Genomic DNA, 17,568 nt, shown 5'->3' with positions numbered 1-17,568 from the left:
CTGATCCTCTGTAATTCATATTGAAGTCCACAGGGGTCCTAGATTAAGTTGTGTTTAGAAGTGCAAAGCTATTGCATTAATTTATACCTTAGGGAGAAAGAGAGGGAAGGCAAAGCAGGCTAGGAAAACAGTGTTTGCATATTCCTTTGGGGTTGATGGGGTTTAAATTGCATGTATTCTAAAAAACACTAAAGTGCTGAAGATTGGGGCATATTCTAAATCCCACTGGACAAGCTAGTGAGGCACTCTTGGCCTTGTTCTTGGGGTCAAGGGAATCTTTTTTTTAAGGAATTCCTTATAAAATGTTTTTATCTGATTAATGGCCAGTAACCTTGAAACTTAGAATTGCAGATCTCATACTCTGCACGTGTGACTAGTCTTCCCAAAGCAGGTGAGCTTTGTGTCCTCTATTTCTTTCCCTTTAGAGAAGGCTTGTCAAGTCCCTTGAAGATCTTTGCTCACAGTATGATTTGACAGTCCGAAGCTCTACGGGTGATATTATACAGTTCATTTACGGGGGAGATGGCTTAGATCCTGCTGCTATGGAAGGAAAAGATGAACCCTTGGAGTTTAAAAGAGTTCTGGACAACATCAAAGTAAGATTTAGTATTATATCGGGTTAGAGTGTTTTCGAGGACATTTCTTTAGAATGGAGGTACTCTTCGGAAAATCACACACAGTTAATGCTCAGTCATATCTACCCAACTACTGGCTTGGTATTTTTATTTTTGTGTTACTCTGCATGATTTTCCCAAATATTAAATGAAAGCTGTTTTCTCAGTTTCAAAATCTAGTACTCAGATGCCAACAGAAGAGGCCTTTGGTTTCTGTTGTAATAGTGGCCAGTGTTAGAAGTCATGGGTGTTGAAAAGCAGGCACATTTCACATATTTTAACTGGGGATATAATTGAGAACAACCTTTTTAGAAGGTAGTTCAACAGTACTGATCTGAATTTAAATGTGGGTGCCTTTTGACCCCATATATAGTTCTACCTATGGGAATCTACTCCTACAGAAATGATCTAAATGCACCAAGAATGTTTTCCCAGCATTGTTTATAGTAGAGGCAAACCATCAGTGTAGGAGAGCTCAGATACATAATGGTCTGCCTCTGCATTAGGATGATATGTCGCCATTAAAACTCTGAGGAAATTCTGTGAGCTTGAGGGTGGAGGCATAGTTTCACTCTTAAAATATTGGGGTTTTTTAAAAACAACAATTTGTATTTTTTTAATTTAACTTTTATTGTGGTTCCCCCCAACCCCATTACCGTTTAGTCCCCTTATATCCCCCTCCCACCAACAATTTGTATTTTTAATGCAAATCTGGGTTGGGGCAAAGTTTAGGGAGTAATGCAGCAGTATCCACTGACTAGCCCAGAAGTCTTTTGTGTAAGGTGTAGTATCAGTTTACCCTGTTTTACCTTCATATTAAAGGTAGAGTCTAAAATTTGTTTTGAGGGTGAAAAAACTCCGCAGGTTGCTAGAAGATCCCTCTGAGTATAGTTGTTCTGTTTTTTATAAATTCTTACATTTAATATTGTCCCCTTCTCCATTGCCCTCACACATCCCACCATTTCCTTTTAATACTTGAGGCAGTCTTCCCATGTCAGAGCGAGCCTGCTCTCAGTAAAAATGAACTGATCCTAACCACTGAGTCCATCATGAAGAAGAATGAGTTCCTCTGCTGCCAGGACAGCTTCCTGCAGGTAAGCTTCACAGTGCTGGTAACACCTGACTTGGCTGTCACGAAATTGTTTGCCAAGTGCCAGTAGGTGAATTTTATGAGCTGGGGGGTTTATGTAGGAAATTAACTAGCCAACATGAAGAATTTATCTTACGTCTTTCTTAGTTTATGGCTTTTACACAAGTGCTTTTGTATTAGAAGAAAAATGCTTTGGCTAGAGAATTGGTTTTTTTTTTTTTTTAACCCAACCCCTATCAACACCCTACAATCACTTTCTTGTCCTGTAGACCAGCTCTTCCCTTTGTCATTCTGAATCCCAATAATTTTTATTAGTAGTGGTATTGTTTCAGTACCTTTTATTTTAAATTGCTCTTTCTCCTACTATGGTATGGATCAGAAATCCATGGAGTCTGCCTTCCTTTTCCTTCCAGGGAGCTGTTATCTTGATGTCCCCTTAAGGTTTTGTTTGTTTTGTTTTGTTTTTTTAATGCCACTGACCTGCTCACACAGCTCCTTCCTACTTATAATTGTGGTTATTATCAAAAGCAAAGGGATACAGAAATGTGGTTTTCTTTATGTACTGACTTGTGATTCAAATGCAGCAAAAAATCAGCAGTACTGAATCCCTTTTAGTATATCAAAAATAAAAACCACAAAGTGAAACTTTTAAGAATGCTTTTAGTTAAGGAAGCTCTTTACTTCCTTTCATATGTTGAGGTGAAAGGTGAAAAAGAGAATCTTACAGAATTTACTGTGTTTAAAATCAACAAGAGTGTGGCTAGGCTAGTTGCCTTTGTTTGATTTTTTTCCCCACAGATTTTTTTTTTTTAAGAAATTAGAATTGTGATTTTGTTTTTCTGCTTAATATACTTATTTATTTCTCTGTTTATCCTTGAAGACCTTAACTGAGACAGGCTATGAGAAATATAACGAGGTAATGCACTTAGCATGCTGACTGCTGAGCATAAAGGAGTGAACTCTAGCAGTGTCCCAGCTCTTTGCCTGCACCGGAGACAACAGATTTGCATCCCAGTGCTGGCAGACAGCTTCCCTGTTCATCGCTTTGGACTGGTGCCTTTCTTGCCTTTGACAAGGTTTAACGGGTGACCTTCTGACCTGCAGTGTTTATTTAGTCAGCAAGCACTCGTTCAGCCGTCACTATGTTACACACTGTGCAGATCCTGGGGACACAAAGATGACTAAACATGTCCTTGCCCTTCACTAAGCTCACAATCTGATGAACTTAGTTTTGCCAAGAGGGTTCAAAATCCGCAGGCCAGACTGATATGCCTGAGCCTCAGAAATGTTCTCTGGCTCTAGTCCATGCCAGAGCTGAGGCAGCGGAGGCAGCTCCTAAGTGGCATGTTGAGCCCTGGTCCTGCCAGAGGGGATGCCTGTGCTTACAGACTGCTGTGGCGTGAGTGTGAGAATTTAACTGCTGGTTAATCGTGTGATTAATTGCCTGCCGTTTGCCATGTTGTTAGTTCCCTGTAGTATGCATGGATTGATGCAGTTGAATTCTTTGAAGTCTATTTCAGTTTTTATTTCTGCAAAATGAGTTGTTCTTTATTTTAATCTCAAGAATATTTAATTTTTGTGTAAGGAAAGTCATTTCAGCAAAGCCACTGGAAGTGGGACCCTGTGGGCGGCAGCTGAAAGATCTCATTTCTAGTGCCTTAGCTGGGGGATGGCTTTAGGTGTGTCCTCTCTGCTCCTATACGTGCAAAGCTCCTCACAGATGAAAATCCCCTGGGTTTGCTCTGCTGTAGGCTCCCATTCCGGTTTCCCTGAGCCAACAGGTGGGGCAGCCTTTAACACCTGGCGATCAAATGGCATCATCTGAGCCAAGAGGGCTTTCAGGAGCTTGCCCAAAAGGATACAACGACATCTAGACAAGTAGGCTGGGGGAGGAAATGAGCAATATGAAAGAGTCTCTTTACACTGAGTAACATATAGAAAAAATAAAGTGGCAGAGGGCATTACTGCCTTTGAATATTCCCACTGTTAGTCAGAGTCACTCCAGGAGAGATTGCTCCACTGCCCTCTCCAGCTCTAATTTCCTTCTCTGGTTTTCAATAACTGGCTGTATCTGAAAATGCAGTCCCAAACTTGTAATTAGTGAGTAAGCCTAGGGAGTTTCTCTTTTAGAAAAGTCTTGAGAATTTTCAAGTTCTTGCAAATTAATAAAAGTCCTTTGTATGTACAACTATGGCTGAATGTATCTCCACACTTTCTCAATGAGAAGACAGCAACTTGGCCATGAAAAGGCTGTGTTCGTGAACAAGGGATAACCAAGGTGTGATGGACTCCACAGATAGCCTCTTGGTCACCTGGGCTCCCAGGATATAGACTGAAATTTGCAGTGAGCCAAGATGACATTGCAGAAACCTCTGCCCCAAGAGCAGACTTTGGAGAAAGCATCTGACTCCATGGAGAGGCCTGTCGCCTTGGCCACGCCCCTGACTGCCTTTGGCCCCTCGGTGTCCTCTGCTCTGGAGGGCTGGGGGTGATGCCATGCTACCGCAGAGGGAGGGCTCGCGGAGCTGTACAGTAGCTAACAGAGAAGGGCCCATGAGCCATGGACTGGTTTTACTTTCAGAAGGGGAGGTAACAAATTGCTAGGTAGTCTATGGGAGGCTAAAGAGATTTATTTTTGCAATGTTAGGATAGAACTGGGTTAGTAAGTGTTATGCTCACTATAGGTACCTTACAGGGTTTATTTTTGTGAAAATGGTCTCCTGGTTCAGTCTTTTCTGCTAAGCTCCATTTAATCAAGGGAAGCAAGACAGTAGCAAAGTTCAACCTCTGCCAACTGCCCCCTCCCAGCCATCTTACCGTCATAGAGAAAGTCCGGCTCAAACAAAGCATCATATGCTGTTTTCTGTTATATACCCATTTCTCCTTACCTGCTTCCAAGGGAAAATAAACATCAATACCAATACCCAGAATAAAATCAAACAGGCTGGATAAGATAGATATAAATTTCAGCTCCCAGTAAAGTGTGATTTTTTCTTCTTTTTGGAAAAGCATCTGTTACTAAGAACATTAAAGTTGCTCCACTAGCTACAGTAAGAGTAAAATTCCTAATGCATTGCCTTGGAATGAGCACAGCACACATCAAGACATTCTTCTACAGTATTTTTTTTGTTGGTGGTGGTGGTCAGTAAGGTACTTTATATAAGTGGAAAAAAAGGAAACAATATTGTGCAAGCTTTGCATATTAGATACCCAGCAGCTTCATTTTAATGAGGTTGGAGACAGAGTAGTCATTTAATGCCCTTTGGGATCGTTTAGCCAGACTGTTCATGGGTGCTGCAAAGTAGATTTTAGGAAACCTGTTCACCTCACACTGATACCTTCAGGTCACAGGGACAGGGGCAGCTACTCCTTGACCTGGGGAATGTGCAAGTAACTCCAAAGGGCTATTTCATTTCCAGACTGAGACTGACTGCCAGCCCATATGGCTCTTCAAAAAGTGTCCTGGACTCTAGGATGCCCCCTGCCCCCACACTGCCATCCCACAAAGATTAGACGAATTCACAGACTCCAACCCCGAGGATTATCTCGGCACACTGGATATTAGGAACAGTTTGGGGACAGCTGGCCAGGTAGGCTGAGGAGGGTGTGAGGGCAGCTGCTGCCAGCCTTTATCAGGGTCTCCATTCACCAAAGGTTTCTACACCCTCCCTCTTACCTGGATACCCCCAGCACCTCTACAGAGGTAAAGCCAAGGCCCCATCCCACCCTAGGCTCAAATTAGTGAGTGAGGTGAACCAGCAGTGTGCACCTGGCCACGCTTCTTCCTCCTCTGCATTTTAAAACATTTGTTTCAGACAACACTAGGTGTTTTTAGCTATGTGATATTAAGTGAGGAGACTTGTGGCAGGTGTTGCTGATCTCCTCGGGGACCTCTCAGCCAACCTCAGAATCCAGGAACAAGATCTCAAGGCTTTGTAGCCACAATATGCAGTCCATCCTTGGGCCAGCTCACTCATTGGTCAGTCCATGCAGCCGGACGCCTACTGTTGGCCAGAGTGCCATTCATGCTCACTCACCATCATTTATCCAGTCATTGAGGGAAACTGTATTTCCCAGAGGGCTGCTGAAGAGAAATGCAGTCTGTCCATTCTCCCCATATTCTCAAAAGCCCCTGGATCAAAACAGCAAAGAATTTCTGTTCCCAGGACTGCATTTCAGTGACTTCTAAAGGACCGCTGCTACTGCACTGTGTGTGCCATCAGCTCATATGAGAAGTACTCTAAAAGTCATTCTTTCCCTGGATGGGTAGCTCAGTTAGTTGGAGCATCATCCTGATACGCCAAGGTTGCAGGTTCAGTCACCAGTCAGGGCACATACAAGAAGGAACCAATAAATGCATGAATAAGTGGAACAACAAATCAGTTTCTCTTCTTTCTCTCAAATCAGTAATTAAAAATTTTTTACAAATTCAGTCCTGTTGTGCCTCAAGTGAGACCTTCTCCCGCCTCCCCCCGAGAGCAGGACTTTGATGAGGGTAGCTCATTAAAGTACACCATACCCCCTTCAGAAGCACTCCCCAAGAAGAGGTGCTGGCTGATTCTGGTTCTAGGAAGGACCATGAGGCTAGGTTTATTTTACAGACACACTATCATTTGTAAACAGACAGGTTTTTTCCCTTGGAGCTCTTGCCATAAAACTTTGAGTTAAATCCATAGTCTCTAGCCCTGCCCTGTGTACCCTCCACAGGATGTGCTTCTCACCTTCCTTGCTCCATTTAGTTGCCATTCTGGGGCTTAGAGTACTGTTCTTTCCATTTTTGTTGTAGCTCTTTTTTTTTTTTTTAAGAGTACTGTTCTTAAATACAGCAGGAATAACAAATATACTAATGTTTCATTTCTGGCTTTTAGAGTGGTTTGCAGGAATCCTTCCAAAGTTCTATTGTGTGTGGGAAGGGAGTGTGAGACTGAGGGAGTGATGCAGAGGTGAGAGACAGAGTGAGAAGCTGAATTTGGGAGTATTTCCTTTGCAGCGAAGGCAAGCTCAAAACGTGTTCAAAATGTATGCAATGTCTGCAAAGCTATGCTTTAGCTTGTAAGTATTTAAACTGATCATAATGACTTCAGAGGAGATTCAAAACTTAATAGAGACTAAAAGTATAAATGGTACACTTCTCCCTGTTTGAGCTGTGTGAATGCAGGCAGTGTGGTGTGCTAGGAGAGCAGAAGAGAAGGTGGCAAATACAAAGGCTAATCCTGGTGCTGCAAAAGGGCAACATAGCAGGACCAGGAGAGTCGCTGGAACGTGCCATTGTTGAAGCCTTATTGGAGTAAAAAGGCCTTAGACACCCCTCAACCCATGAGTGGTGTGTCCAGGCTGTGGACAATTTTGTGTATTCCTTAGAAAAACATTTTGTAATAGGAACTTAATCCATAGTACATCCCTTATAGTATATATTTAGCTATCACTAACATATGATGGGCTCCTCATATTACAGAAATTTATAAAACACATCATGCCGTCAGAATTACTGAGAAATACACAACTGATGTTTGCTGTGTAATCTTTCAGGAAATAAAAAAATTCATTAAGGGGGTTTCTGAGAAGATCAAGAAAACCAGAGATAAGTATGGCATCAACGACAATGGCACAACAGAGGTGAGCGGCTTTCCCTGACAGGTGGGAGGGACGTGACACCAAGGTGTTTTCAGGTGCTGCCAACCCTAACTCTGGACTTGGTTTGTTCTTCTAGCCCCGCGTGCTATACCAGTTGGACCGGATCACCCCGACCCAAATAGAAAAGTTCCTGGAGACCTGTAGGGACAAGTACATGAGGTATGGATGCTAATTGTCTTAGACTGCGAGGCAGTCACATGGATCCCATAAATTCTGCACCAGCACCATTTATTGACTGCCAGTATTTGAGCAGCTTCTCTCACATCTTACCGAGGGATTCCAGTGGGTAGATAGACTGGATGCTCCAAGATGTGGAAATAATGCAGAGAAATTTCCAAGTGTTTTCTCCCCCCAGAGAAACTACCTATATATTTGGCAGGTGCTGCCTACTGACTCCACCTTATATCTTCTTGGGACAGTAGGTATTTGGACCCAGGCATTGCACATTGACCACAAGTAGCCACACAGTGTTCACTTTTATTATCGGACCCCTCTGAGCATCATGTCTCCCTGTCTGCACCTGTTAGTGATCTGTGACAGGTTTTCCCTGATCACAAGCACAGCCTGGCTCAATCCCAATTCCTTCCTGACCCTAAAGGCATCTACATTTTTGCCATTGAAAGGAGATAACCAGAAGCCTCTCCCTAGCAGTTTTGCTAGACTTTTCATTCATGTCTTTTCCTTCCAGGGCACAGATGGAGCCAGGTTCTGCAGTAGGCGCACTCTGCGCCCAGAGCATTGGTGAACCAGGCACCCAGATGACCCTGAAGACTTTTCACTTTGCAGGCGTGGCATCTATGAACATCACCCTGGGTGTGCCCCGGATCAAAGAGATCATCAACGCTTCCAAGGCCATCAGGTGCCCTGCCTTCGTCCCCTCTGTTCCCATACTGCTTGTCATGTTTTCTGAGAAATGGTGATCCTCTTGTCCGATGTGCTATTTAAATGGGCAGTATCTCAAACTCCAGTGGCATGCTTGTATTAATCATATTTTAGTTTTTTAAAAACCCACTCAAAAAGTAACTTGAAACTAGATACACTCAAAATTGAAAAAGTGGTTTTTAATGGCCACAGGTCACATGAAAGAGAAACATTTTAAAGAAAAGCTACTGGAAAATGATTGCAGTGTATCACTGTACATTTCAGACTTTTATTATGTCATACTCCCAGCCTGACCTCACCTGACTACCATGTCTACCAATTGGACTGTGGCCATATTCTGTGACTCCTGCATGATTTCATGATAGGATCTGCAGGTGATCTGAGACTAGAAAAGATAGAATTATATTACAGTGCATTTGATGACAAAATGATGATTCACCTATGATCTGAATCTACAGAAATAGCAAACAGCATTAAATGAAAGAACTGCACTTGGCTCTAGAACAGCAACTAATCTCCAGGGTGGCAGGAGCTCTGCCTGCCTCCTCTGGGCTGGTCAGATCTCTTCCAGGAGTGAGTGTTCAGGGGACCCATCCAGGACAGTGAGGGTGGACGCTGAAAAGTAGTTGTTGGGGAAGCTGGAGGTGTCCTGGAGAGCAGGTAATGTGAGTGGGAGAAAGGGATGGAGGAAGCCGTTAATACACAAAGGACCAGTTTATTCAGGGAAGGGAACGAAATTAACTACCTATTAGGACCAAAGAGGAAGAGGTAGGTTTACTTGGTCAGAAGGAATTTTCTGAAAGTCATTGCATTCACTGGTAGAGTGGTTTGCCTCCTGTGATCCAAAAATAGTAAATGTAAATGAGACTGTCTGAAGGAGCATGCGTGACACACAGTGAATACTCAGTAAGTTACAGGTGCTTTTAACATCAGGATTCTCAGTGGTACTCGGGTTTAACAAAGCAGCTGTCTTCAAGCAGGCTTACTCCTTGTGCTGTAATTATTTCTCCTTTATTTCTTATAGCACTCCAATCATCACAGCACAGCTAGACAAGGATGACGATGCGGATTATGCTCGCCTTGTGAAAGGGAGAATTGAGAAAACCCTCTTGGGAGAGGTAAGGAGAAATCCTTCTTACTGCCCAGCAAACTAGATCGGCAGTGTTGCAACGAAGTAGAAAACCAGTTGCAGTGGATAAACCAGTTAGTTTGTTCACCCTGCTCTAGGTCCTTAAAAAAAGAGCGGATGGTGAATGCTCTTAGGAAAGGGAAAGGTGACTGATTAACATTCTGATCTTCTGACACTACAGATTTCAGAGTATATCGAAGAAGTGTTTCTTCCTGATGATTGCTTTATTCTCGTCAAGCTCTCCCTGGAACGGATTAGACTTCTGAGACTGGAAGTGAGTCACATAATTAAATGTGTAGAGGAAGCCGTCCTCTCTTAGTCCCAAGCTAGATGCTACTAAACTAGGGCAGGAGCGAAGCAAGACCCAAGAAGCATTACAGAGGCTTTCCTTTGGTCGTTCTGTGGGAGTCTGCTGTGTCTTCACATTCTGTCTTTCTAAACCTGCCTCTGACACAGACATTGCCTTCTAAAGACACATAGGAAATTAGTTGAAATTTTGTGCAGACCACAATACCAATTCACTGTGACAAAGTGTTACAATAATCGGTCTCCTTGTTCATCTTCCCAGTGTTTAGGGACCATAGAACTGTCTGTCTTACACATCTGTGGCCCCCAGCACCAGCACAGTGCCTGGCTAGCTTGGTACATGTTTTTGGATGGGTTAGCCTTGGTTATATTGGCAGTTTCATAGAGGTAACAGTTGAAAGATTATTAGCCTTTCTCAGGGTGCAAACTGAGTAACTTCCTGGCACTTTTCTCTTTCAAGTAGTTGAAATCTATACTAGTCTTCGCACATTCCCTATGCCATTCTCTCAAGTAACAAGTTCATGTGTTGTCCAGTGGAAAGATGGCCCAAATTGAGTGGCCAGTTCTCCAGGTTGGGGATTTCTCTAGCCTGGCTCTGGCCACCTTCCTTGTGGCCCTTTTCCCAGAAGAGTGGGGCAGCACTAAGGAATGTAACAGTCGTAGTGAAGCCGGGAAAGGGGAGGCTTCACTGGTGCTTTTAGATCAGCCTGGCCACTAACCTCCAGCCTCCCTGAAACGCCCCTGGAGCGCCTGCATGCAGCCGTGACCTGAGCATGCCTTTTCAGTGGGGTGAGGGTGGAGGCTATAAAAACCTCTTTTTATGAATAAAGCACAAATATACATACAGCACACAAAGACACAGTATATATCTGGTATTAAAATTTTATGTTGGGGAGAGAGAATGGGGAAAAAATGCCCGAAAAGGCTTTTTAGAGGTACAATGATGGAAAAAGGCTGAGAAACACTAGAATCAAAGGCTCCAAACCCTTGTCAGTAATGTCCTGGGCATGTGGCCCACACCTGGGCATCTTGCAGGTGAACGCCGAGACGGTGCGGTATTCTATCTGCACATCCAAGCTCCGTGTGAAGCCGGGTGATGTGGCTGTTCATGGCGAGGCTGTGGTGTGTGTCACCCCCCGAGAGAACAGCAAGAGTTCCATGTACTATGTGCTTCAGTTCCTGAAAGAGGATCTCCCCAAGGTGAGACGACAGTCACCTTCCAGGGCCCTACCCAGCCGAATGCCAGGAGATTTGTAAAGGGAGAGACCACATTTACCTCTGACGGGAATATTGAGGTGCCAGCAAAGGACTCTGCCACTACTGAGACTGAGACTGGCACCCCATTTCTTTATATCTTCTTTGCCACATTCCTAAGGAATCAGTCTGGTTTTTTTTTTTTTTTTTTCCTTCTTAGCACTGTCATGCCAACTGTCTGTTAGATTTCTTTCTGTTTTCTCATAAAACTGATAGTCCAAAAGGACATTGTTCCCTGAACTTCTGTTTTTCTCTCTAATTCCCAGAATGGTACATAGGCACTTCTGGGTTTGGCATGTTACTGATGCTCACCACTGAGAAACAGGGATGATCCAGCTAACAAACCCAGGGCTCGATGTTCCCCATTCTCACTGCTGCTGGGGTTTCTGAGGCTGCCAGGTTGGTGGGGGCCATAGGCACTGCAGGGTCTCAAGCCTTCCATGTCTCTGAGTCCAGGTGGTGGTGCAGGGCATCCCAGAGGTATCTAGAGCTGTCATCCACATCGATGAGCAGAGCGGGAAGGAGAAGTACAAGCTCCTGGTGGAGGGTGATAACCTGCGGGCAGTCATGGCCACCCACGGTGTGAAAGGCACCCGAACCACCTCCAATAACACGTATGAGGTACTACTCACACCAAGGGGTCCCTTACAGTCATCCTGTCTCCCTTGGTGCCCCCTCCAGACCCTCAGCTGTTTCCTGGCACACTCCTGAGTCCTTGCTGTTGGCTCTGGGTCTGCAGCGAAACATCTATTACTGGGAAAGGGTGTGGGGCTTGCCGTGAACCTGTAGGGCTGAGGAGGACGTAGAGAGAAGTTGGTAGCACTCCAGGAGTGGCTGCTTCCACTCATACTGGCTCTCCATAGGTGGAGAAAACTCTGGGCATTGAAGCTGCTCGGACCACTATCATCAACGAGATCCAGTACACGATGGTCAACCACGGCATGAGCATCGACAGGCGGCATGTGATGCTGCTCTCTGACCTGATGACCTACAAGGTTTGTGGAAGGGACCAATCTCAGGAGAAGGAAGTTATTGAGCTTCTAAGACATGGAGAATACATTGAGAGAAAATAAGATGGCATTATCCCTCCAAAACCAAAGCATGGTGGTCAGGCTGGCTGTTCTGGTAAAATTCTAATACAAACATTGCTACCTCATGATCTGAGGTGGAGCATGGTTTTTGTTCTTATTAGAAGTTTTGTCCTAAAGCAAAGCTAGCCATTGACGAAAGGACAAGAATTTCCTGGCAGACTGAGGTGTTTATTCCCTATTGAAGGTATTCATCACACCACTTCTGTAGCCATTTCCAGGAAAAGAATAAGTTTAACATGACCTTGGGGCGGGAACTGAGGTTGGTTGGTTACATTTTTTTCTTTCCCAAAAAGTGTCTTTTCTCTAGCGATGCTACATGACGACAGGTTTCCATGACGCTTCCCATTCAGACCTGTCCTGTATTGCAGAATGTTCAGAAACTAGGTGGGAGAAGTGGCCCATTCCTACCACCTAAGTAAGGCTGTCATTTTTTAAGTCTTCCTTTCAGTCCTATTCTACATGCATATATTATGTTACTGTGGTTGCAGTGAATAGTGGACACCAGTATTTTTATTTTAAAGAATTTATTTATTTATTTTTAGAGACAGAGGAAGGAGGGAAAAAGAGAGGGAGAGACAAGAGAAACAACAATGCGTGGTTGCCTGTCATGCACCTCCAACTGGGGACCTGGCCCGCAACCCAGGCATGTGCCCTGACTGGGAATTGAACCGGTGACCCTTTGGTTCATAGGCCGGTGCTCAGTCCACTGAGCCACATCAGCCAGGGCATGGACACCAGTTTTTTATCCTTTTTTATTTAACATTGTATTTTGCATGTTGTTGCATAGTTTTTAAGTATACTTTTTTAATAATGGCCCCCGTACTCCTTTGAGCAGAAACACCTAAATTTACTTAACTCCATCCCTGCTTTGAGATTTTTAAGTTGAATTTTGAGCTCTTTAAGCCATAATAAACATCTTCAGAAGTACTCTCTTTTTTTTCTAAAGTTAGACGCTTAACTCTCATTCTCAGTTCTTAATTCTTTGTTCCACCGGCACCTGCTTGTGAGTGTAAGGATCCATGCCGTCCATGACTGATGACCTCAATGAGACACAGGTGGGGCAGACAGCTGTTTGGATGCTGTGCAAACCTGAGGTTGTGACTTGAACAACTACTGTATTTGCCTGATTTTTGCTTATTCTGTTGAGGGGATACCATGGATGTGGTTTGGTTTTGAGCTTTCATAAGTGGCATGAGTTACCACTCAGACACGTTTATCCCTTAACACAGGGTGAAGTCCTGGGCATTACTAGGTTTGGCCTGGCCAAGATGAAGGAGAGTGTACTGATGCTGGCCTCCTTTGAGAAGACAGCTGACCACCTCTTTGACGCTGCCTACTTTGGGCAGAAGGACTCCGTGTGTGGTAGGTTTGGTGTTTCTAAGAGCATAACCAGGCACCTTGGTTGTTTGTAACTTAGACATTGGCTGGGCCTTTTTGGGAAGTGAACAAACTGAATAGGCAGGGCTTTCCTTTTTTCAAAAATAAAGTTACTGATCATGGAATTAGAACCAGTCAATCTTTTATTTCCAAAGCTTGACAGGAGCATCCTGCATCCCCTCATCTATTATTAGAAGGCTTCTCTGTTAGTACAATCAGTTTTTGGTCCAAGAAGAAAAAGATTGACCTTGGACATGTAGGAACTTTTGCAGTCTGTATGACACCAGAGCTGGCAGGAGAGGGGCAGTACCATGTGTCTGTTGTCCTAATGGCTGGGAAGGGCAGCCCCAGTGCCAGATACCTTAAATGCCCATATCTTAGCACCTCTGTGAGGTATAGATATTAAACCCTCTCACACCTGAGAAGAACAAAGAAACCAACTTGCTTCCCATCATGCCTGACTGCAGAACCTCGCTCTGGGCTGCCCTTATCCCCCAACAACATAGTGCATCTCACCGGGGGCCTGGGAGAGAGGGAGTGTAAGCAGGAACTGTCACAAAGCTGCCTGCTGCTCACCTGGCTCTTCCTTGAGTCCTTCACAGGAACCTGCTTTACTCCAGCCTTTCTCGTGCCAAGTCCCTGCAGACTTGAGTGGGGGCTCATGAGGGGCTGGGGCATAGGAGGATTAGTAGCCTCCCAAAGTCACAAACCTGTTAGCCCATGCAGGGTGTCCAAGCCTGGCTGCTGCCCCTCCCTCCAGACCTCTGCTTCCTAGTGCCCATTTCCCATCTCGCCTCCTACTCCTGTGTGGATTTGCCAAGCAGGTTGATGGTTTACTGGGGCCCCAGTCAGTATATGTCTTAAGATAAATGCCTTTCAAAAGGGGTATAAGTTGCAGGTGAAGGGAAAGAGAAATAATTCTTTAAGATAATAAAGGATGGAAGGAAAGAAAAGGGAGCAGAGCTTGGGGCAGGAGAAGGCCAAAGCCAAGATGAAAGTAAGAGCAAGTCTGCTTCACAAGGGCGCTAAGACCCAGCACCCCAGCCTTGCCACCAGGACATAGGGCCCTGGGCCTGTGCTGCAGCCCTGCTGCCCTCCTGTGGCCCTGCCCACTGCCCCTCCACTGCCAATCCCTTTAGGTGCCTGGTGTGGCCACCCCCCACCCCCCACTTTGAAATCGCCCCCCTCCTCCTGGTCCTTTACACATTGTAACATTCTGCCAGTCCTCACTATCTGTTGGTTTTAGTTTGGTTGTTTGCCTCTCTGGTTTCCCAATAGCACAAAGCCCAGAATGTAGTAGGCACACATTTGCTTATTTTAGAGCCAGAAGCCTGATGCAGGGCCCAGCATTTGGATCTTAGAAAGCTGAAATGAAGCTTGGGAAAGAATCTGCACCACCTCCTTATTTCTGTCGCTCTGCAAGGAGTCCTGTCTTCTAAATGTTTCCAGTTAGGACTCTGGATCTCCCAAGGCTCAGGATGCCATTAAACCTGGCCCAGCCCTGGCTCCTGAGCATAGCGAACACGTACCTGATGCTGTTTCCGAGGGGATCGTCACCTGATCATATCCTGTTTGCTTTTCTTCTAGGCCCTAAGTTAGGAGACACCGGGTGGCAAACTTGGGATTCCCTGATCATCATTCACTAGCCTTGCTGGCTGCATTTAATGCAAAGGGTCTTTGGCTCAGACGGAGAGAACCGCTGATCCGTAGGCCTCCAGGTAGCAGCAGGGCTGTGAGAGGGCACTACCCTTTCCCCAAGTGTAAAGAGTTCTCTCCACCATCTAGAAGCACAGTGCCCGACCTGTGCCTCGCAGTCATCTCCCCGTCATGGATGAGGAGTAAAGCAACCATCCTAAGTTCAACCAGTTATGTGTAGTATGAAGCTGGGACTCAAATCCCACTTTCTGGCTCCTAAGTCTGTAGTCTTTCTACCCTGACAACACATGCATGTGCTGAGAAGCTCTAATCTTTTTTCTGGTTGGTTTCAGGGGTGTCTGAATGCATCATCATGGGGATCCCCATGAACATTGGAACCGGGCTCTTCAAGCTGCTTCACAAGGCTGACAGAGACCCAAGCCCTCCCAGGAGGCCCCTGATCTTCGACACAAACGAATTCCACATCCCCCTTGTCACATAGTCCAGGGAAGAAGGGCCCATTCCTGACCTTGGCTCTTTGTCCTATCTGGAAGGGGGCTTGAGACCAACAGCTGCCTCAGCTTTGTGCTCCCTGGGACAGAGGCCCTGATATCCGCACCATGCCAGCAGTCAGAGAAGGTCACCTGAGCCCCCAGGAGCAGCTCACCCAGTAACCTGACCACATTGCTTGGTAAGGACAGCTGAGTTTTCTCTGTCATTTGTTTGAAACCTAACCGATAAACAGCTCCATGCCTCCTGCCCATCCTCCTCCCTGACTTATAAGGAGGACCCACCAGGTGTCTTCACTCATTCCCACCTCACTTGTCTGCCTTTCGGCTCCCAGGGCCGTCTCACACCTGCCCAGGGACGAAGGCTCAGCCCAGGGCCAGAGCACAATCCTAGGTTTTCTGTTCAGCAGTCACACTGGAATCTCAATGTGAGGTGCCCGTGTAAATATTGTTACTCTTATTTATTTGCTCAGTTTGAAAATTTTAGAGTTTTTTGTTATTTGGTTTTACTTATGAAACGAAGAAAGCCAGCATTAAAGCGTCACTGGAAAAACTGGTTAAGCAAATGAGACGGTCTGGTATTGTAATTGAGCTGAGACTATCGTGAGGCCCACGCTGCTCCGAAATGCCTTTCACAGGTGCCCTGGCCACCCTTTCGTTTTCGTCTGCCTCCAGTCCCAGAGGTTGTGCCATTACCTGTCACTATGTTATGACGGTGTCAAGCTCATTGTTCATGGCCTGTAGAAGCCTTTGCGGCCTTTGGGGCCTGCTGAGGTGGGGACTGTCAGTATACATAGAGATGATGAGTGGGGTCGGGTACTGGCTGCCTTCACTACCTGGGTGCCAAGCACACCCCTCCTGAAGTAACTGCCTGTTTGCACACCAGGGAGGTGCACAGCTGGTGGCCTAAAAAGTGCCCGAGGGGGAGTGGCAGCAGCTGCCAGCTGTAAGGGGTGAACAGTTCACCCATACAGGAATGGAGAAGGCCCACGTGGGTGGATGTCAGCTGGAGCTGGGGACATGCCCCAGTTGGCAACAGCGGGCTCCTTGAAGAGGAGATCTATGGTGACAATAGAAAGCATGTGTCCAGCTGTGAGGAGAAAACCAGAAGGGTATCCCAGAAAGACCTGCGTTTAGTCCTGACTGTTACAGCTCAGTAGCTTGGGGTTCATCCCGCAAACCAAAAGGTCACCCACCAGTTTGATTCCCGGTCAGGGCACACGCCTGGATTGCAGGCCAGGTCCCCCACTGGGGGCATGTGAGAGGCGACCGATCAATGTTTCTCTCTCTTTCTCCCTCTCTTCCCCTGTCTCTAAAAATAAATAAAATTATTTAAAAAAAATAAAAAGAGACCCTCATTTAGTCTGCTCAGGCTTCTGCCAGTGACTGCACCTTCGCTGGTGGGTTCTTCAAGGCTTCTGAGGGGAATTTCTGCAACATAGTAAAGAAATATACATAGCTTGTCTTCTAAAGAGCAGAAGGGGGTTGCCCCTGGAGACAGCTCTTTCTTTGTGCTGAATTGGCCCCTTAAGACTGGCCCAGGACCACAGAGAAGAAATGGTGTTGGCTGCACCTCCTGTCCCTCTGGAGATCATCCTGTGGAGCTTGGTCCCACTGTCCTGACTCTTCTTCCGCCCCAGTGGGCCTTGCAGGACCCCATTGGGAGTGAGGTGATAATGCAGAAAAAGTAAGGTTTTGACACTAATTCTGGCCCCATACACTTGTGGAGCCAGTCTACTCCTAAAACAACCCCGCCAATTTATCTCATGGTATAAGGCCGCTGGAAGAAATAATCCAAACCAAAGAGATGGGAGTTTGTTTTTGAGCCAGAAGATGGTTTGGGTAATTAAAGAGATGGATGTAGTCAAAGAAAAAGTAGGGGCTGCTCAAAGAATTGAAGTGATATTTTATGAGTTTTTACTTGTATTCTTTGGGCATTCCCTAGTTGATTTCCAATGTTCTGAGTTAATGCTGCTAAAGTACTTAGTACAACCGTTGGTTCTTGGGTCTGTGTTAGAATGGATGCCGTCTCCCCCATACTGATGTT

General features: G+C 45.5%; 1 protein-coding gene across 2 annotated transcripts in view; it reads left to right on the top strand.

Moving 5' to 3' along the window:
• POLR3A (RNA polymerase III subunit A) overlaps positions 1-15,890 on the top strand; it is a 45,800-nt gene extending 29,910 nt beyond the window's left edge. Inside the window, exons 20-32 of one of the 2 annotated variants that reach the window (XM_090278278.1) lie at positions 426-596; positions 1,595-1,708; positions 2,585-2,620; positions 7,234-7,320; positions 7,415-7,497; positions 8,027-8,197; positions 9,245-9,338; positions 9,531-9,623; positions 10,691-10,855; positions 11,366-11,530; positions 11,773-11,904; positions 13,230-13,362; positions 15,366-15,890. In XM_090278278.1, the coding sequence (XP_090134404.1) occupies positions 426-596; positions 1,595-1,708; positions 2,585-2,620; positions 7,234-7,320; positions 7,415-7,497; positions 8,027-8,197; positions 9,245-9,338; positions 9,531-9,623; positions 10,691-10,855; positions 11,366-11,530; positions 11,773-11,904; positions 13,230-13,362; positions 15,366-15,514 (1,593 nt within the window). In that variant the 3' untranslated portion in view covers positions 15,515-15,890. The remainder of the gene's footprint in view (positions 1-425; positions 597-1,594; positions 1,709-2,584; positions 2,621-7,233; positions 7,321-7,414; positions 7,498-8,026; positions 8,198-9,244; positions 9,339-9,530; positions 9,624-10,690; positions 10,856-11,365; positions 11,531-11,772; positions 11,905-13,229; positions 13,363-15,365) is intronic. The other variant, XM_090278279.1, reaches the window with a different exon arrangement.
• Positions 15,891-17,568: the final 1,678 nt, after the last annotated feature.

The sequence above is a fragment of the Furipterus horrens genome, unplaced genomic scaffold (genome assembly GCF_987537825.1).
Source record: "Furipterus horrens unplaced genomic scaffold, mFurHor1.1.pri manual_scaffold_5, whole genome shotgun sequence".
Taxonomy (NCBI): Eukaryota; Metazoa; Chordata; class Mammalia; order Chiroptera; family Furipteridae; genus Furipterus; species Furipterus horrens.
The sequence above is the reverse complement of the archived record's forward strand: the minus strand, read 5'-3'. Positions and strand labels throughout refer to the sequence as shown.